This window comes from Epinephelus fuscoguttatus, linkage group LG2 (assembly GCF_011397635.1).
Source record: "Epinephelus fuscoguttatus linkage group LG2, E.fuscoguttatus.final_Chr_v1".
NCBI classification, from domain to species: domain Eukaryota; kingdom Metazoa; phylum Chordata; class Actinopteri; order Perciformes; family Serranidae; genus Epinephelus; species Epinephelus fuscoguttatus.
In genome coordinates, this window is record NC_064753.1 from 50,118,969 (window position 1) to 50,139,739 (window position 20,771).

The window sequence follows — 20,771 nt, forward strand, 5'->3', positions numbered from 1 at the left end:
ATTAGGTGGAAATATATACATTTATACTTTACAATGTTATATCAAAATATGAATTATAAGCTTCATGGAATCATTTAACACATTTTGAAACAGAGCAGAGATATGAAGCTGCTGCAGGTCCTCTTGGCAGCAAATAAGAAATCAGTCACAAGAGAATGGCTGAGCCCAGCACAGACTACTGTGGAAGATTGGTATGGAATAAATTTATGATGTAGAAATCCTTCTGACTGAATACTTAACCCCCTCTCTCCCAGCTGGGCGGCTCCTTCCTGCTGGGTGTTGGCGTTTGGGTGCTGGTGGACCCGATGGGCTTCAGGGAGATCGTGGCAGCCAACCCCCTTCTGTTCACCGGGGTCTATGTCATCCTGGCCATGGGCAGCATGCTGTTCCTGCTGGGCTTCCTGGGCTGCTGCGGAGCCATCAGGGAGAACAAATGTCTCCTGCTCTTTGTGAGTCTGCTCCAGTTTCATCTGTCACTGATGCACTTATCAGAGCCATGTACTGGTTTTACTGGTTCAGATAGAAACACAGTGATGTGTGATCGTCGTATCTCTGCGTTACACCAAAGTACTTTTCAAAGATTTCACTGTTGCAGACAAATTTCTAATGTCACAATGACATCATGAGAGAGAAAGACAGGGTGAGGAGCTCAGACATCCAGAGGGAGCTCGGAGTAGAGCTACGGCTCCTTTGCAAGGGGTCAGTTGAGGTGGTTCAACATCTGATCAGGATCCTCATGGGCGCCTCCTGTTAGAGGTGTTCCAGGCATGTCCAGCTGGTAGAAGGCCCCGGGGCAGACCCAGAACACACTGGAGGGATTACATATCTCACCTCGGGGTCCTCCAGGAGGAGCTGGACAGTGTTGCTGGGGAGAGGGACGTCTGGAGTCCGAGCTGTCTTCAGTCGGTCTTTTTCTCATCTTGATGTTCTTACAAATCAGACATGTTTAATATTATTGTGCGTTTTCAGTCTCGGCTCATGCAAATACTGAAGTTCAGTGATGTGAACATTGTCAGCAACAGTTGCGCTCTCTGCAGCACCAAACAGGAAGCAGTAAACTGTACAGACAGTAAACATGAAGGGGACACAGGGAAGAATGTGAACAAGTCTCGCTTCTCTTGTTCTGTGCTCTGTGGTCTGCGGTGTATCTGATCCACCAACCAGCTCTTATTTTACTGAGAAGTCTTAGAGGCCGTACACATGCTGCGTCTTTAACCGCCTGGAAAGTGCGAGGTAGGGCGCTGGGTGCTACTCTTGTACCAGCTTTCAAGAGCACGGCAACAGATTGCATCTGAGGTTGCCAAGCAACCTCAACAAGCACCATGTCACAGCTTGTTGACATGAAACCCTGAGAGCAGAGCTGATCTTCTTCCTGTCTGTGTGTGGGACAGATGTGACGCTCTGACAGCTCTGCACTAACATGATCAACTTCTCCTCCATATTGATCACACACTGATATTTACTGAAGAAGGAAAGATATCTGTCTGCTGTGATTGGTTGGTCCTCGTCACATGACATGCAGTGCACGCTGCCGCGTTCCAAAAATTGAACTCTGGAAGTGTTCTGAATCACATGCTTTATATTTTTACTTTTAGTATTTACTGCAGCGGCCCTGTTACATGCAGTATGCACACAATCAGGACATACTACTGTCACGCCCTGAACTTTGACCCTCCAGCTTTTATATCTGTTACTTTGGAGATAAAACAAACGCCACTTACCAAATTCACCAGAGACAGAGATCAACCCTCAGAGCTCTGCTGATGTTACTTTGTGATGTGGGTAGTTGTTTGTAATATTTATGATTATCTTGTTCGAATCAGTTACTTTAACGTGCTGTCATCCGTCACTGTGACCTCTGACAGCTGTCAATCAGCTGTCAAACTGTCATCTGTTTGCAGCTCAGTCGATGTGACGCATCGTCCGCTGTGCAGAGGATTGTGGGTCAGAACAGCCAGAGAAGCATGCTGGCTTTCATACTGCAGAATCTGACCTGATGTAGTAGAACATCCTGGTATTTTTGGCAAACTGCATTTGACATATTGTGTATGAGGACGTACTAAATCTTTGCCTGGCGTGCTGCATAGTCTGGTAGTATGAGGACTGGAACACACCGTGTGTTTGTCTCAGGATGCAGCCATCGCAACCTGAGAAATAGATCGCGCTCTGGAACGCGTGTGCGTGGCTCTGGTGTTGCTCTGGCGTCAGAGCACGCCTGCCACACATCTACATTGGAGACAATGAATTTGAGGGAGCAAAAAACGCAGCATGTGTGTTGCCCCTTCATTTTTGAAACAGTTCTCCTCCCACTAAAAGAACTCAGCTAACCATCGGAGGCTGGAAGAGTCAAGGTGACAAAATCCAAATCTAAAGTTGACACAGATACAGTTTATCTTTATAGTGATGCTGAACTGACAAGAACACTGTCGACATACGAGGCTTTTTATCTTGTGTTTCTAGAGTGATGTGTCTTTGTGGAGTTTGGTGTAATATTTTCCACCAGGTGCAGGATGGGAAATCTTCTCAAAAGAAATCTAGTTGTAGTTTTTAAAGTAATGACTCTGTGAGATTCTCAGTCCTTTAAATCTCAGTGTGTGAAGAAAAACTCAAACTGTCTTTAGACGTCAGAGGCTGTCGGACTCTTTAGAGTTTTTATAAGTCTTGCAGTGTGTGGTGTGTGCACTGTAAGTTATGTAAGAACAAGGTGAAACAATGCAAATGCGCCATCTAGAGGAACGAGATGATTATTACTGTTCAGTGTTTATATTTTCAACCTTTATTTGGGACAGGTCACATTATGATTCAGTCAGTGCTGAACTGTGTGTTGTGTTTCATAAACTTAGACTTTCATTTTGTTTATTTACAACATCAAATATATTCATGTCTCATGAACGTCTGGAGTCATTATCAAACATTTCTTCAGGTACAGTAGAGTATTATTATGATTAGAGTATTACTTCATGAGCAGACGTTCCCAGTTTAACACAGTGACTTTTTACTGGTTCCAGTTCTTCATGCTGATCCTCTTCATCTTCCTCGCTGAGCTGGCAGCTGCCATCCTGGCTTTCCTCTTCAGGGAGCATGTGAGTACTGACTCTGGATCAATTCATCGTCAGCGGAGCTGAACTGAGTTCATCAGCAGAGAGTTGATGCACCGCAGCTCCTGATGTGATGCAGTTTCTGTCCTTTATCACAGAGGGATTAGGATGTTATTTAAAGATGTTCCTCCCTGTCGTTAAATCCCTCAAGTCTTTCAAACATCTGTAAAAGAAATATGGTAACACTGTTCATCAAGTTGCATGATGGGTATGAAAGCAGCACACTGGTGAGGTCAGAGGCCTCGTTACATCACAGCTGATAGACTTAAAAATACTGAAACACAGTTCAGTTTATTCTCCCGCACACAGATGTGTTCGCTCAGCTGCCGTCAACATGTAAAGTCTGTGTGGTCGTAAATTGTTGAGCTGCATGTGAACATCTGCACACGGGCCACACAGACATGAGCAGATACCAAATTTACAACATGCAGCTGCACAGATACACAAAGTCTGAGCTTTAACTCTGTTCACACATGTTGCAGCTCTGTGTTTCCTCTCACAGGCCTGAAGTCTGTGGACGTGTTCAGTGTGAAGCTTCTTATACACTCAGCTCTGACTGTTTTCTCCTGCTGCCTCCGCACAGGTGCACAGCAGAGAGGTTACTGTCCTGAACACACTGCGTTAGTCCCAGTAGCTCATCAGAATTCCATCAAAGGGAACCAAGAAGCCGCCGACGTACTGATCAGCTTTTCTTCTGTTTACTTTGAAGTAGTTCTGCATTGTTGAGTTGGAATGAGAGGCAGGTGTGTACTTCTGTTTCTGGAGGGACTTTTGACCATTGAGTCTCTTGTGGAAATAGTGTGGAGCCTCTCAGCTCGTTTTCCATTTCCAAGGGATGTTAGCTGGAGGTCAAAATGCCTCAGGATGAAACTGATTATATCTACAACCGATCAGAGCAATGAAATAGGTGACGTAGCGCTGAGCGACAGACGATGTAAACAGACTTCAGCGAGCAGAGATGAGCTGTGATGGTGCAGCATCAACACGTCTGTATATGAGTGAATTTGAAAAGCGTACTTCAACAGAAAATTTCACATCAGCTGCGGCCATCTTGGTTGTTTTTGAAAATGTCTCAACAGTGCTGCTCTTCACTGAGATAGCTCAATGCTCAGTAAAGTGTCTCAGGCATGAGGGTGAGCCGGCCAAAAATCATCACGTACTTTGTGTAAAGCGTGCAGGCTCTGCAGGTTGTCCGTCATCGTCTGAAACACGCCATGAATAAGATAAACTGCTGTGATTCGCCTGAATCAATGGGTCCAGTGGGACCAGATGCATCTGCCAGAGCAAATTAAACATGAGCTTGCAGATTAATTTGATTTCCAGGAGTTCACTTCACAATGAACGGGTTTGTGTCAGTGGGGTTGAGTTTTTTTTATTGAAGGATAAATTAAAAATCATACAGAATAACAACTGAAACAAGGCTTTTCCTTCCATTTTTCTTTTCTCTGACAAACATTCCTCCCCGCCTCCCGCCCCTACCTTCAAAGTTCATGAAGACACAGATTCAACAAAAAATAAGTTAATAAAAGAAAGGAGGAAAAATAGAGGAGAAGGTCTTTTAAAGAACTGTGCGTGAGAGTCAATAACAGTATTGTACAATTACATGATATTTCTCTCCTGTTCAGGAGGGAGTGTTTGAAGGTTAAAATAAAATATCAGTCGTTGCCATTTCTTATAGAAACAGTCTTTAGAGCAGCTCTCGAGTTTGAGAGAAAATACCAGGTCTTTAAGGCCGACAGAGGATGAGGGGGGTCAGGGGACCTGACAGAGCTGTGAGAGTTCAGGGTTGCAGATCCTCTTTTAATATTTCACACAAAGTTCCAAAAACATCGACCCAGAAGCTCTTTAGTTTGAGACAAAGATAAAGCATATAAGCGAGGTCCGCAGGGGTCACATCTTAGTCCACACTCGGGTTGATCTCTGCATGTCTTTCCTTACATAACTGGATACGGTGCACGACCTTGAACTGTATGACGAATGTGTCCTCTTCAGAAATCCTTTGTAAGTGTGATCCCAATTTTCGATTCAGTCTCCCAAGATAGTTTGAAAAGCAGTATGTGTATCCAATAACATACACTCAGAGACCACTTTATTAGGTACACCTGTTCAACTGCTCGTTAACACATGTAGCTCATCAGCCAATCAGGTGTGAGCAGCTCATTAACATTTAGTCATGTAGACATGGTGAAGACGAGCTGCTGAAGTTCAAACGGAGCATCAGAATGATGAAGAAAGGTGATTGAAGTGACTTTGAACGTGGCATGGTGTTGGTGCCAGACGGGCTGGTCTGAGTATTTACTGGGATTTTCAGCACAACCATCTCTAGGGTTTACAGAGGATGGTCCCAAAAAGAGCAAATATCCAGTGAGCCAAAATGCCTTGTTGATGCCAGAGGTCAGAGGAGAATGGCCAGACTGGTTCAAGATGATAGAAAGGCAACAGGAAGTCAAATAAGCACTGGTTCCAACCAAGGTGTGCAGAAGAGCATCTCTGAAGCAGCAACACCTTGTCCAACCTTGAAGCAGATGGGCTACAAACTGATGACTCCACACGCTGTCCATAGACTGCTGAGTCAAAGCGGAGGGTGGGTTCCAGCATTTCCTGTCACACACATGTCAGAGGGAACACACTCATTTCTGCTGCATTACATTTACACACAGGATTATTTTAACACACTGAAGCTGCCACTAACAATGGCTTTCTTTATTGTTTAATCTGCCGAGTGTTTTCTGGATTCATTGACTTATCTTTGGGTCGACAAATGATCAGAAAGTAATGACAAACACACATCACCGGTGTCTCCTTTTTTTGGTTTTCCTGATCAACAGTCCAAAACCAAAACTATTCACCTACTCAAAGAAGAGCAGTAAATCTTTACATTTAAGAAGCTGGAAACCGCTTGTTTGTGGCATTTTTACTCGTTTAAACAATTATTTAAAAGATGAATGAACTGTAGTGTTGTAACGGTGTGAGATTTTCACAGTGCATAACATCTCAGAAAATAGCACAATGTCATGGTATCACAGAATTATTATAAGTCGAAATGACCCTTAAAGGTGTAAAACAGAAGGGTTATTTTTAGCTGAAAAAAAGTTTAATTACTATAAATATCTTCAAACTATTTTTGAATGCAAGTTTGTGTAAAAAGTGAAATAAAGTTGAGACTGACGCTGCAGCTGAAACCGTTTTTTTTTTTTTTTTAAATGGGAGTTTGTGTAAAAAGAAAGAAAAACTAAAGATTTTCCACCTAGCTGCATTTTCTTCAGTATTGTAGATATGCAAATGTACACAGTATGATAACCGTCAACTTTCATATCACGGTTTACCTGAGAGCTGGTACACTGCTGCGACACAGCACGTCTGGGTGAAGCAAAATCTGAGATTTACATTTGCTGACTTTAAAATAGTTAATTTTCTGATGACTGATTCATCAATAAAGATTAGTGAAATAAATGGAAAACACTGCAACATGTAAGAAAAGTATGAGAAACACATACGTGTGGCTTTTATGGCTCCCAGCTGCCTCCGCAGGTCTGTGTTCTCCTTCTGCAGATGGTCATTGTCAGCGTTGAGCTCAGAGATGTCGGTCAGGATACAACTGCAAACAAAAACAGGACTGATCATTTGAGTACAGGTGGATGTTTGGTGTGTGTGTGTGTGTGTGTGTGTGTGTGTGTGTTGCTCACTGGTACTGCCTAAGTGCGTTCTCCGTGTCGTCCCAGAGTTGCAGTTTGTCCTCAGAGATGATGGTGGCCATTCTGTCCCAGTAGGTTTTATCCTCTGAAGGATCGTCCCAGAGTTTTAGACGAAGACTCTGATGTTGGCGTGCTGAGCTCTCAGCTCTTCTTAGAAAGCAGCAGAAGAACATCAGCGTGACATACAGACAGAGAGAGACGACTGTATCGCATCATTTCATGTTCAAATCTCACACACAAACCATAACACCACCTCTGTTGTCGTGGAGATACAGACGTGATGTGTGTGAGCGTGTTCCTACCTGGACCTCAGGTGCTCCTGGAGGAAACTTTTTAGAGCACTTTGGAGTTGAGAGGTCAAATGAGTCATTGACGTGGTCTCCTGCAGGTGGACAAAACACAGAAACAGTAACCGTCCAATGACGTCATCGTGTTTGTCAGAAGCTCCTGTTACACTTCCTGTTCAAGGCGGGAATATCACACCGTTACTCCGCCTCGCTGTTCTGTGTAAAACGTACAATTGTGGAATGGGGGGACAGAGTTGTCTCGCCTTAAGGCAACAGCGCCAAATCAAGGACAGGTGTGACGTTTTGATGACACGTTATGTGTGCGATTGATAACGGGAGATTTAAAAAGCAGCAGTTAGCGGCTAACTCACAGAAGAACAACAGAGGCTTAACGTGTCAAATACTGAAAACAGTGAGGTCCCGGAGCTCCTTACCCTCCGAGCCGCCATATAACAGGGACGCTAAATGATTGTTATTGACATGTGATGTCATTGTTATTGTTTATAAAGAGCTGCTGACGAGTACATTGTTTGTCACACTAGAGGCTGATGCTGTCGTGTTATGTCACGCCCATCACGCGTGTCACACCTGTCTCACCTCTTGCTTCCAGGATGCTGGCCCGCTATTTAATGTTGTGTTTACACCAAACGTGATGCGTATTTTTGCGTGGCATTACTCACGCAGATTTGAATGCTAGAATATTTTGTGTTGACTCGCTTCATACGCCTCCTCAAGGTCATACATCCCTGGAGGATCTCAATGCTGATTGGCTATCGTGGCTCAAATCGGTCGCTCAAGTTCAGTCAAGTTCAATCACACTGCTCACTTAATTTGCGTATTTGGTGTAATTTGCATCGCGTCTACTGCACAGCCCGGTGGAAATTGGCGTCTGATCACATCTTTACATTGACTTAACCTGTAACTCACTCACACATATTGTTTTATTTGCACCCGGTGTGAACACAACATAAAGTCAGACACTGTAGCAGTATGATGCTGCTGTTGTTCTGTGCAAAAATACAAAGGCAGTGTAAAGAAGGGACTTCGTAGCAGCTCTATATCACTGTGTAAGGGCGACAGACTCGAGGCCATATTTTGCACAAGCATTCATCCTCTGCCGTCCTCCTCACCTCAGTCTGAGATCTCCGCTGACGTTCACTGTGATCTAATAAGAAAAGAGCCAACTTGGGCACATCGTTCTCTTCAATGCCAAAAGACTGGAAGAGAAAACAACACGTGTGGTTGTTCAGTATCTGCTCCGTACAGTCCAACAACACACCGACACTTTACACTACATCAACTCACACAAAGAAGAGAGCGCAGCTTCACTACGGTCGGACTGTCCTTCTGCTCGGGAACCACCAGGTTCAGGAGTTTGTCGTTTATCAGGACGCCCTGAGACAGAAGGAGGAGAAACTCTGTCTTCAGTTTTAGCATAGATGATTAGATACTCTTAGATGATTGACTCGAATAATTAAAGCAGCCAAAACCTGGGAACAGAAGGAAAGAGTAACAAAATGTGTACCTTTGACTGGTTTATGGAAACAGATTCACAGATGTTTGCAGGTTTTTCATTGAAGACTTCAGCAGACAAATAAATTATACATCAGTGAAGAAGAAGAAGTGGACTCTTTGTTTCACCTGATAAGCAGCGGTCAGTTATGTCAGGCAAGCGCTTGAGTTAGTAAGTAGCCTGTCTATTCCGCCCCTCAGTGGCTTCAAAACCCCTTATTGTACTGTATCGTATCGTACCTTCATCAAGTGTATCGCTAAATTGTCAAACTATTCCTTTAATATAAGACACACAAACAGAAAACCTTTTGTAAAAACTCTTCCTGTAATAAAATAAATAAATGAACATGAGTAATGAACTTGTTTCTCACCGCCTTGTCACACAGCAGCTCCATCACATTCCTCACTGTCTCCATCGACAGTGTCACTTCCTCCACCTCTGTCTGCACCGCTGTCCCGTCCATGTCCGTGCTCTGACTACACTCTGAAGTCCATCCGCTGAGAGACAGCCGGTGTCTCTCGGGCTGGACGGGCTCCATCAGCTCCACAGGAGGGCGCTCCCAGGCTAAACCCAGGACCTGTTGGCAGATCAGTGAGTCCATGGCCAAAGCCCTCTCCGCTAGTTCCTTCACCTCTTTTTCAGCCATTCGACGCACGTTCCTGTATTTTTTGGCATTGGCGACTGCAAAGTGCCTGCATGATGTGAAGGAGGGGCGGAGGTGTTAGGCAAAGAGAAGAAGAGGAAAAACTTTAACCTGGCAGGATAATTGACTCACTTGATTTGCTTTTCTAAGCGTTCCTTTCGCTCGATGCAGCGTTTGAGTTCCTCAGACATCTGGCTCGCCTTTGTAGACGGTTCATCCTGAGTGGAACACTTTGCATTTCGACTTGGTGTCACCGTCTGCGTTCTGAAACACAAAGACAGCCCAACAGAGAGTGAGGTAAAGGTAACTGAGCATGTGTGTGAGATAGAAAATCTGTTCTACCTGGAGATCCTTCCATTATTTTTGGCCCCTCCCTTCAGCAATGGGATGGTGGGGCTGGTTTCCTTCTTGTTGTCTTGGTGTTGTTTCTCTGTCTCCTGAGCCTGCAGAGGCAAGAATGAGATTTAAAGCCTCTCGATGCTGCGCTTTAGTCTGTTGACTGGTTTCTGAGGCTGATTCCAGTTCAGTTTTACATCAAAGGAAAATCCACGGTTCAGTAGGAGCCCTCTTTGTATGCCTCTGAGCCAGCAGTAGCTGTAGTCAAAGGTCTATGTGACCTTGCCCCTGTCTCATTTTATGAACGCAATTTCTCAAGACAGCCTTAAGGGAATTTACACAATTTTGGCACAAACGTCCAGTTGGACTCACAAATGAACTGATTAGAATTTGGTGGTCAAAGGTGAAGGTCACTGTGACCTAACAAAACATGTTTTTGGCCATAACTCAGTGATAGTGAGATACTGGCTACAGTGATGAAACAAAACCAGCATCAGATGGACTGTATTCATAATCAATACGCCACAATAATATAAATAACCAGCGTCAATTCATCAGTCAGTGAGAATGTGTGTGTGGGCGGGGCTTAAGCACATACAGCCAGCAGCAGCAGCGACCCACCGTCTGACACCGGCACACCGTGAGGACAGAAACAGAGGAGCACCTGCTGCAGCAAGCCAACACGCCGTCTGCGGTCATTTTGACTTGACCAGCAGACTTCACTACAAGCTGATTGGCTGTTGAAACAGGTGACGTGCTTTAAAACCAGCCGCCAGCCATTTGACCAGCTGAGTGTCAGGTGACACCATCAGCCGGCTTGAGTCCAGCTCAGACCGGCCAGTTCACACCGCTGACACTTTTCTCTGTGACGTTCTAAAACAGTTTCTTCTCGTCGTGAAATCTTTGGTCTGAAAAAATAATGAAGTGATGACATTTTATATCCCAAAGGTCAAAGGTCAGCTTAACTATGACATCATCATGTTTTAACGTCCTATCTCAGGAACAGAAGGGGAGACATTTGGTCAGATACTGAATTGGTGACTCTAATCTTGAAACTGTGCTGATTGTATAGATCTTCTGTGTGTGAAGCATCCATGTTTTCACTGACATGGATGGAGACTGTCAGAGACACTGGACTGGTGGGCGGAGTCATACAACCACAGGGTGGACTGGTGGGCGGAGTCACACAACCACAGGGTGGACTGGTGGGCGGAGTCATACAACCACAGGGTTGACTGGTGGGCGGAGTCATACAACCACAGGGTGGTTATTCTAGTATTAAACAGAGATCATAGCACAAAGGCTACATTCAGAGATAAGATACCGGGGAGCATCTCTATATCCGTGCATACCTGAAGTATTCCAATCTGTCCTTCCTCGATCTTCAGGTCATTCATCATGCTCTTAATCATGGCGTCAGACGCCTCCTCTGCCTTCTTACTCCTCTCCTTCAGCATCTCCGACTAGAAAAAGAGTTGTTATGTGTCCAATGTAAGACATAAGGTATGAATGAGGACTAAAGGTTGAGTGTGTGTGTGTGTGTGAGCGTGTGTGTGTGTGTGTGTGTGTTATCCTGACCAGTTCGTCCCCAGTGATTTTTCGTTGCTCCCATTCAACCATGTCTTTTCTGAGCGTTTCTTCAAATTCCTCCTGAAACATTTTCTGCCAACAACACAGGTGTAAACATCAGTAGGAAAGACAACAGTGGCACAAAAACACCAGCACTAGTCCCTGTAGACTGAGCTACTGCCGCCCAAAAAATCCAAAACAAGCTCAGGCTGGCCCGGCAGTGAGTGAGGAGGAGCGACAGAGTACGACTATCGGACCTGTACAGGTCGTCGGCCAATACTCTCACTCTTCCCTCCCCAACTGGTTACTGAGTCTGACAGTCCAAAACCAGTCCAGAGTGGATCTCTGCAGATTCAACCAGATTCCACGGATGATTTAGAGATCTGTGTCCTACCTCAGCCTCGGCCATCTTCTTCCTGTAGGTCTGTTTCAGGGTTTTATCCTGCTCCTCCATCGTCTTCCTCATCAGGTCCAACTCCTCCTCCTGCTCCCTCAGCTCCTTCACGTAGAGATCATTGACTTCATTCAGCCTCTGTTCAGAGAAAACACAGGACGTGATGAAATGAGTGGACGACACCTTGAGAAGACATTGTGGACAGACGGACAGACTGATTTACCTGTTGCAGGTGTTTTTTCTTGTCCTCCATGACAGTGATACATAACAGTAACTGGCTGTTCAGGGCGTCCAGCTGCTCCTGACTCATCTCCCCCCGAGCTCTCGACCCACGCATTGCGTCCAACTCCCCAAATATTTTATGGCAGTATATTGCGTCCTCCTCCTCCTGCTTCAGTCTGGACGATGGTGGCAAACAGATGGGATGAAAGACAGAACAGTAGGAATGATGTGGAGGATGTAGGAAGTAAAAATGCCCCTTTAGCTTTTTAAAGTCTGCTGCAGTCTGCTGCTACGGGTGTTGGTTTAAGTCTTATTCAGTTACCTGATTCTTTGAGCTTCCTCCAGCTCGCTCCTTCGCTTTGACTCTTTGGCGTCCGCTGCAGTTTGGACGTTGGTCACTAAATCCTCCTGCGTGTCCATCATCCTCTGAGGAGAGATTAAAATAAAACAGGACCATTTTTTTCTGAGTACACATGACACAGTCACCACAGATACTATGTGAAAGGTTATTCTCTCAGTTTGCAGACACCATATGCAACAGATAAAAGGTTCCTGCTACCAAACGCTAAAACAACACGTATGATACAGGAAACAGTTTTGTTAAGAGCCGTGACAGGTGGCTCTTAACAAAACTGGCCAGTGAATATTGTTAAAGAGAATATTAAGGAACATTTTAACATTCTTATGAGGACGTCAGTGACTGTTCTTTATGCTGGGTTCACATGACATGATATCAGCCCGGTTACAGCCTGACGCAGTGACGTATGGTGTTGGCTCGCATCGTGAACGGTAATCAGTGTCGTATGCGATAATCCATTGTTTCATCTTGTTGTGTGTCATAATAGACGACAACCGACGCCATGTCTCGGATGCCTCACAAGGTCCCAACAGAAAGTCTAGCATGTTTGATGTTCTTTTTGTCTTCCATGATTCCTCCCATCACAGCCGTCACTTTGACCAATAGGAACACAGTGCGATCTGTTGCCATGGAAACTGTAGGACAACGACAGCCCAGCCTTTTAGATATTTCCTGTAGGGACGTTAGCACACAGAGTAAAAAGGAAACAGCAGAGGCACTTTATCAACCCGCTGAGTACTGCCATTAGCATCAAGCTGGCAAAGAATGTTCTTTCTTCATAATGGAGGCTATAAAGGAATCAAACTCACGGATAGTGTCTGGGCCTTTACTCAGCACAGCTGCTCCCATTTGCCTTGATAAAGTTAATGCATCGTGCCATCATTTCAAACTCAACACTTCCTGTACCTGTATAAAATTAAAAGCCTCCTTTAACTTTGGTTGAGAGAATCCCTTCATTTTCTAAATAGGCTTTTATTGTGAAACATTTGCAGGAAGTTGTTTTAAAGGATTCAGTGACGTGCATAGTTTGCATGAGGTAGCTCCTCCCATCTGGTGGCACTTTTTAGGGGACTACAACAACAGTTCAGCTGGCACATGAACAGACACAGTGACTGAAATAACAGTAAAAGTAATAACAGTAGGACAAGAATAACCTGATGACATCACACACGTTGTGAAATACGACTGGGGATAATTGGTGAGTACCATCGTGTAGTGTGTCATGTCTGTCGGCCAAGTCACGGCACGATTTTATGACTCCACAGTCGTCTAATGTGACACAGTGACTGTTGGAACAGACAAAAATGTCCTGCAGTGTGAACCAGGCATTACTTTGTTTTTTTATTTTTTATTTTGACCCTCGCTGAAGCTGACTGGCTGAAAAAGCACGACCTGCCTTCCTTCCCCCACCATAAATTAGTCATTAGATTTTTTAAAACGTACCATTTGATGTTTGAGTTTAAAAGTTGTGACATGCTGGTTAGTTCGTGCTGTCGGTTTATTTGCAGCCAGATTTTAAAAGAGACGTAGAATAAAGTGATTTTCATGAAACATCACTATTTTAAGATCAGATTTGGTTGAGTTTGTTGCACATTATGTGACCAACGACCGTCAGAAATTTCTGTGATAAACAGTCCCATTTTGGCGATTTTTAAAGAAAATGTGCTGCAGGCAGGTTTGGAAGGCGGGAAAACAAATACAAAATACAACCATTTACATTTGTATGACCTGAGCTGAATTAAACAACACAAGTGTCTCCCCAGTGCTTAAAAATTATTTGACATACCGCCCCCGTTTTTATTTTACACCACTCCCTCCTGCCTTATTAGTAAGGAACAGTCCCTTATGGGGCGATAATGATTTTCCAGGTGTTACCATGGAAACGGAGTTATGGCTTGTGAAAAACTTTAAAATTTTGATTGCAAAATGCATATTAATATAGGAATTAATGTCCTTTTTGGGGGGAGGGGGGGTGACCATGAACTGCGAGGTGTCCATAATGAAGGAAACTATAATTGTTATATTGTAAAACTATAATTAAAGTTTCATAATCAGGAGGTAACGGCCCTCGGGACCCCCAGTGAGAACCAACCGGGACCTCAACGTTGACTTCTGTAGCATATTCGGCCTGAACGTCTCCGAGCTCTTTTTAACCACTGAAACATCAACGTGTGAGAAAAATTAATCTGTTTAATGTCAGTGTGAATGTGTTAATGCAGAGATCTGTAATATTGACTTTCAACTTAGACATTTCATTTCATTTCACATCTGACCACACACCTCCAAACCTGAGCACACAGCCGGGGCTCAACGGACGACGGTTGATTGATCCGTTAATCTCCGGTAAAGTGAAACTGACACGCGGACTCACCGGGTCTCTCTTGGCCTCGCGGAGGGTTCAGATCTCTCTCCTGGATCCGGATCAACAGATGTTGATGTGTAAACTGTCTCTGTTAAAACACTGAGACACAAACACAGGAGCCTGTCTCTCTCTCTGTCTCTCTGTGGCTGCGGGATGTTTACCAACCGTTTCTATGGCGACGGAGACGTCAGAGCGATGTGCGCTGCCTTCACGTGCCCCTCGTAAACTGGAAACTCAAAGGTGGTGGGGGGAAAAGAAATGTTTGCACCACCGCCTGAGACTTTGCGATGTGGTGGAGCGGGAGATTCTCATCATGGATGTGCAGCAGCTGTGTGATGTCATCATGTCAATATGGACCAACATCTCTGAGGGATGTTTCCAGCACCTTGTTGAGTCTGTGACACCAAGAATTAAAAAACGGGTCCAACCTGGTACCAGCAAGGTGTCCCTAATAAAATGGCCAGGGAATGTTTGATGATTATATATTTGTGCACTAATCTCCAGACATTTGTCCCAAGGTAATTTGAGGAGTAAAAATAAAAACTGAGAATAAAGAGTCTTATTTGGAAATACAGAAAAAGGTCGTGTCCAGACGGAGCGTGTTCGTCTGTCAGGTTCTAAAAACTAGAGAAAACATCAGATTCATAAAGGTCTCTGACAGATTTGAGTCCCTTTTGTTCCCATGTAAGGAAATCATGGGGCTGAATATCTGATGAACATTTGATCTTTTATGTGGAGCACTAAATAAACTGTATGTGCAAACTTGAAGAAAAGATCTCGACTGAGCTGAAGTGTGTTTGTGTCTCTGTCCAGTTAACCAGAGAGTACTTCAGCAGGGAGCTCAAACGTCACTACCAAGGTCACAACAACACTGACGTCTTTACATCCACATGGAACGCCATTATGACCACGGTGAAGCATCCATTTTATAATTACCTCTCTTCTTTTTCCTTCTTTCCTCCTTATAATCAACCCACACCACCGTCCATCAGTGACTAACTCCGTCCCTTCATGTGTCTCTGCAGTTTGACTGCTGTGGCGTTAGCGGTCCCGAGGACTTCGAGGAGAGCCTCTTCAGACTCCTCAGCCCCAATAAGATGGTCCCTGAGGCCTGTTGCCAGAGGAACGGTTACCTCGGAGACACCGCTGTGGAGCAGTGTGTGAGCGGCAGCGTGGTCTTCAGACACAACAAGGTCATTACAGATGACACACACTCCAAAGCCCATCATGTCACGTTGGAGAGTAGGGATGGTAATCAGTAAGACTTTGTTGACACCAGTGCCATTATTGATTCTGCTTATTGGTCAGATTCTTTGTCGATTCTTGTATTGATTTCTGAACAGTTTTTTGTGTGGACAAAAAAGTACGGTTTTATCTGTGAGTTTGAACACGGTGGAGAGGAAACAAGACAAGCATTCATTTTTATTTTGAGTTTCTGAGTCAAAGAATAAAACCTGCTCAGCTTGCTTACGTGACGCTAATGTTCATCAGAACATGTCATGTCATTGTAACATAATTAGAATTATTATTACATCATTGATGTCATTATTTAACAGGATATTTACCCTCGATAACGGACGTGCTGCTTGGTTGGGAAGCAGTGGTACTCATACATAGAGCATCACACACACACACATGGCAAGGCAAAAAAACCAAAACAGGCAGAATTGGAAAACCCTCCCCTCGTCCTGCAGCTCTCCCCTCTCTGTCCTAAGCCCCTCCCACGAGACGACCATGGGCATATGCACGCGCTTCATACAGTTGTAGAGTTGGCCCGCTCTCGCTCTGTTTATCAGATCAGGAGTGAGACAAGAATTAGCTGCTAGCCACCCCGTGCTCCCTCCGCCTTGCTCCCCACCACTGTGGACTGCTTCCCCAGGAGGAGAGTGGGCAGCATCTCCGGAGACAGACCTCCAGTCTGAGGCTGTAGCAGCTTGCATACATCTAGCACTGGGTGTCACAACGGGCTGGTGGCCAGCAGCAGCATCAGCTCTAGGCTGTGTAACAGCAGCAACAGAAAGTTTGCTGATCCATAGGGGAGTCGGTGCTCTCCGGTCCCTCGGAGCTGGGGTTGGTGCAGGCTGGACTCAGGTTGCTGCGGCTGCTGACTGGAGTCCATCTCCGGAGCTGCTGCCTGCTCTCCTCCCAGTGAGCTGATCTGTAGCGGTGGGAGTGAGGTGGAGGACACACTGTGATTCAAGACTCTTGCTAACATTAGCTACGTAAACATGAACTTGAAGCTGCAGCTGTGAGCCTTTAGCTCAGGTTAGCAGAAGGCTAAACCATTAGCAACATTTTCTCTCCATCTCTGAAACATTTCACTGATACTGACACGTGTTTTATTTCGTTTATTGTCAGACTCTCTTTTGTGCAGAAATATGTTTCATCATTTTGCTGGTTTTACTCTCTGACTTGAGATGATTATTTTCCAGACATCACAGCAGCACAGTTATCATCTTTCTTTGTCAAATGAAGCCACTCTCTGGGAGCTCAAGATCTTTAATGTATCTCCTCTTAAGGTTCAAACTCAACACTTCACGTCCACTGTAAGATACTGAACCACCTGCAAGGATTTTACACAGACTTTTAAAATTCATTTGAAGTTACATTTTTTACTGTATCACAGGAACAGTGGACACACCGCAGTGTCAGAATAATTCAGCACAGTTTCCTGATCATGTCTGTGTGTTTGATTTCCTGCAGGGCTGTTACTCTGCGCTGGTCGACTACTTTGAGACATACATTTACACAGCAGGAGCTCTGGCCATCGTGGTGCTGACCATCGAAGTAAGTTTTATCACTTTATAATAAAACACTGAATTATTCCTTGTTGTTTTGGACTAATTTAGTTTTTGTAAATGATGAAAACAAAGATGTCAGATGTTTTATCTTTTGAAAAACCACAACATTTATATCTGAAGATGTGAGCTAACAGCACAATGAAGACTGACAGATTAGTTTTTCAGACGAGCTCAGAAACTTCACTCAGTCTTTGAGGAGGCTTTTTATGTAGTATATGTTTCGTCAGCCATTCATGAAGTTTGCTGTCGACATGAAATCCTGACATTGGTAAATGTGAATTAAATATGTGGAACTTTATGAATTTCTTTGGCTGAAGAATAAACAACACTGAATAAAAACATCACTCTGAAACATGATTAACAGTTTAAAAGCCAACTGTTTCTGCATCTGGAGTCTGAAGTCTCATCGTGTTCCAGAAATATAACGTCACATTGAGATGTCTCTCGTTCTCTCCGCAGCTCTTCGCCATGGTGTTTGCGATGTGTTTGTTCAGAGGTATCCAGTAACCGCTGCGTCCACACGCATCATCAGCGGCCGTCAGTGCAGAGAACACAAACTGTAAAATATGAAATGTATTTGTACAGTGATAGTTTCTGTGTCTCATTGGTTTTGTGACATCATTTTGTACTTCACAGCAGCAGTGAGGCGTTTGAGGTACTGCTTAGGGCACAGTAGACACACACAGGAAGTAATCCGCCACCTGAAGACGAGGTTCTGCACTGTTTCCTCCAAAGTAAAGGATTAACACTGGTGCTAAGAGGCTCTGCAGGCTGAGGGCAAACTCATTTATAGGTGGTCACTTGAATGAATCTGTGTCCTGGAAACACGCTCATGATTTACAGCCTGATTCTCACCTCGACTGGTTTTCAGGATCTCAGAGAGTCTGCACAATTTCTGCACAGCACAGGTCAGGTTCAAGCAGCACATGATAACAGGCAGTGAGCCTCAGAACAGAATTATAACGAAAATGTGAAGATGATCATTTAGTTTGAGCTGATCAACAATGGAAATCAGACGACGTCGGCCTCATGCAAGAACACTTTTGTTTTCTCATCAAAGACTTGTCTTTCTCTTTACTGTTGGAAGTCGCCAAACTCAAGACGTGTTGTTAAACACTTGTTTGATTCACTGGATTTGGCTGATGCGGTCTTCAAAGGACGTGGCCGATGTCGACCACGAAGGCTGCAGCCCCTGAATTGAGACACAGCCACTGTTATCAGGTTGTCCATACATCCGTCCCACTCTGGTGATCCTGATATCTCAAGAACACCCTGAGGGAATTTCTTCAAATTCAGCACAAACGTCCACTTTGACAACAATGATCTAATCAGAATGTGGTGGTTGAGGGTCAAAGGTCAATGTGACCTCACAAAATGTTTTTGGCCATAACTGAAGAACTCATTCACTAATTATGACCAAGCTTGACACACATGTCTAACAGGATAAAACAATGAAGTTGCAGTGACTTTGCTTCACAAAACACAAAACCTACAAGCCACTGAGGGGCTGCTATACCGGTACGTGATTATTTTACGCGTCTCCTATGTGCAGTGGGTCGGTTAATTCAGACTAACAAGCGTCCGTGCAGCAATACTCAAGTGTGTTTATTTACACATCCTCTGGTGCATCACAAGAAGCGTCCGTTGATCCACATGTACGGATACCATTAATAACTTACATGCAAAAACAAACAAAGGCTCCATTGTCGGCCACGTTACACCTGACGGTCAAAAAACTGTATGCTTCACCGGAAAGCAACTTTCAACTGTCATGGCTTCATATGAGTCCAGAAGGACATGGATGTAAACTGTAACTGCAACTTGTCCAGGTCTCGAAGGCAAACAATTGCAAGGTGGTAATTCTAGTTGAAGTGTAAATCCAATCTCCAGAAGTAAAAAGCGAACACTTGGCTATCAGTGAACTACACCACAGTCACATGGCTTCAGCGTCATCACTAACTTTGTTGCACTGTGCCTGACAGAAAAACAGCTACAGGTCTGTAAAACACAGCCATGCTGCTGGAAACACAGTGATGACTCTAAAAACTACTGGTTTTGATGTTTGTTGGTCTCAAACAGTGGTCTGCAGCTTGGATGGTGTGTCTCTCCCAGGTGTCACACCATCCAAGAAACTTGTCATTGTCCCTCAGAGAAAACTCTAAATCTGAGAAAGTTTCTGAATCAGGAACAAATTCTGTCTTTCTACAGGAGGTTCTTACACGAGGCCGAGCGTCAGCGACACCAGTCAGACATCGTTAAACGTATCTGTTCACAGTCAGGATTTAAAACACGTGTTTACAGGGTCTGTCCACTCACACAGGGTTCAGTGTAAGATATTATAACCATTAAAGGAGTATTCTGTATTTAAGTTTGTGGTGGAGCACCTGTGCATCAACTTCACAACATGAGACTGAATGTGTGTGTGTGAGTGTGTGTTTATATGTAAATAAGCCTCAGTGGGACTGTGTCAGTGTACAGTGTGTGTTTGTGTGTGTTTGTGCACAGTGTGATACTTTTGTCAGTAGTTAAATAAAAACAGGAGTTTAGCTGAAACAATATTTTACTGTAAATGTGTGTTTTGAAACTTGATTTGTATAAATGGCACTGATTGATATTAAACTGATCTCTGTGGTTTTAGTGCTGCGAAGTTTTTATTTCTCCTTCACACACAAACACTGAGAAGTTTTACTCAAAGTGGAGTTTATTCATATAAACAGTTTGATCACACACACAACACATGATAGCTCTCATTTTATTTGAACGATTGTTCAAGGCCTTGGGGACTTAACAGTATCCAGTGTTTCATAAAAAAATCTGCCTAATTTAGTGAAATGTCTTTATATATATTTAGAGTACTTATATTTCTTCTGTATGTGCTGCCATAGTTTACCTGAATTTTTGTGTTATGTTTTTATTATTAAAATAAGTCAATAAATCGATATAAATAAACATTAATAAATATATAAATAAATAAATATACAACTCACCTGTAAGCCGTTCTGGTAGCTTTTATTTTATTTTATTTCAAATTATTTCATGTCATTTATTTATTTATTTTTTGTAAACATCTTTTGGCTTGTTTGGGCTTTCATAAGCTGTTTGGTTTTTGTAACAGATGTTGTAAATATTCAGCACTGCAAACAAATGATCACGACTGTTTTCTTGAGACCAGAGAAGAATATATTTGATCCCAAATACAATGTAACCTTTAATATGTTGATGTCTGTATGACTGTATGCACATAAACGCCTGTTTGAGCAGGTTGAGGAAAGGCCCCACCTTTAGCACATCACCTGTGCATCAGTGTCAAAGCGCCACCTGCTGGCTGCAGGAAAAACAAGTTTTAGTGGTTCTGAGTCGTTTATAAATTAATATCATATTCTCTGTCGCTGCTGTTAATAATTACTGTATAATAAAGTCAGTGGATGACGTAATAAATAGGTGTTTTAGCTGCAATGTCAAGTGTCCACAGTGCGGTAACACAACAACGCGC

At 43.8% G+C, this 20,771-nt stretch overlaps 2 protein-coding genes across 8 annotated transcripts in view; one reads left to right on the top strand and one right to left on the bottom strand.

The window, feature by feature from the left end:
* LOC125880938 (dynein regulatory complex protein 1-like) overlaps positions 1 to 14,630 on the bottom strand; it is a 480,097-nt gene extending 465,467 nt beyond the window's left edge. For 3 of the 6 annotated variants that reach the window (XR_007448174.1, XR_007448172.1, XR_007448173.1), the window contains exons 1-15: positions 14,487 to 14,630; positions 12,080 to 12,183; positions 11,759 to 11,933; positions 11,536 to 11,673; positions 11,151 to 11,234; positions 10,925 to 11,035; positions 9,579 to 9,679; positions 9,369 to 9,500; positions 8,964 to 9,285; positions 8,386 to 8,475; positions 8,211 to 8,297; positions 7,096 to 7,175; positions 6,785 to 6,940; positions 6,596 to 6,696; positions 5,604 to 5,699 (exon numbers count right to left, since the gene is read on the bottom strand). Coding sequence is in view for 3 of the 6 variants with exons in the window: in XM_049563800.1 (XP_049419757.1) it covers positions 5,671 to 5,699; positions 6,596 to 6,696; positions 6,785 to 6,940; positions 7,096 to 7,175; positions 8,211 to 8,297; positions 8,386 to 8,475; positions 8,964 to 9,285; positions 9,369 to 9,500; positions 9,579 to 9,679; positions 10,925 to 11,035; positions 11,151 to 11,234; positions 11,536 to 11,673; positions 11,759 to 11,933; positions 12,080 to 12,180 (1,707 nt within the window). In the remaining 3 variants the exon portion in view is untranslated. Of the gene's footprint in view, positions 1 to 3,027; positions 3,262 to 5,380; positions 5,700 to 6,595; positions 6,697 to 6,784; positions 6,941 to 7,095; positions 7,176 to 8,210; positions 8,298 to 8,385; positions 8,476 to 8,963; positions 9,286 to 9,368; positions 9,501 to 9,578; positions 9,680 to 10,924; positions 11,036 to 11,150; positions 11,235 to 11,535; positions 11,674 to 11,758; positions 11,934 to 12,079; positions 12,184 to 14,486 lie in introns of those variants that run through there. The other 3 variants (XM_049563814.1, XM_049563800.1, XM_049563785.1) reach the window with 3 other exon arrangements.
* The window catches only part of LOC125881171 (tetraspanin-18-like), a 58,436-nt gene extending 38,550 nt beyond the window's left edge, over positions 1 to 19,886 (top strand). For both annotated transcript variants that reach the window (XM_049564202.1, XM_049564211.1), the window contains exons 4-9: positions 255 to 449; positions 3,009 to 3,083; positions 15,291 to 15,389; positions 15,503 to 15,670; positions 17,181 to 17,264; positions 17,738 to 19,886. In XM_049564202.1, coding sequence (XP_049420159.1) covers positions 255 to 449; positions 3,009 to 3,083; positions 15,291 to 15,389; positions 15,503 to 15,670; positions 17,181 to 17,264; positions 17,738 to 17,785 — 669 coding nt within the window. In that variant the 3' untranslated portion in view covers positions 17,786 to 19,886. The remainder of the gene's footprint in view (positions 1 to 254; positions 450 to 3,008; positions 3,084 to 15,290; positions 15,390 to 15,502; positions 15,671 to 17,180; positions 17,265 to 17,737) is intronic.
* The last annotated feature ends 885 nt before the right edge of the window (positions 19,887 to 20,771 follow it).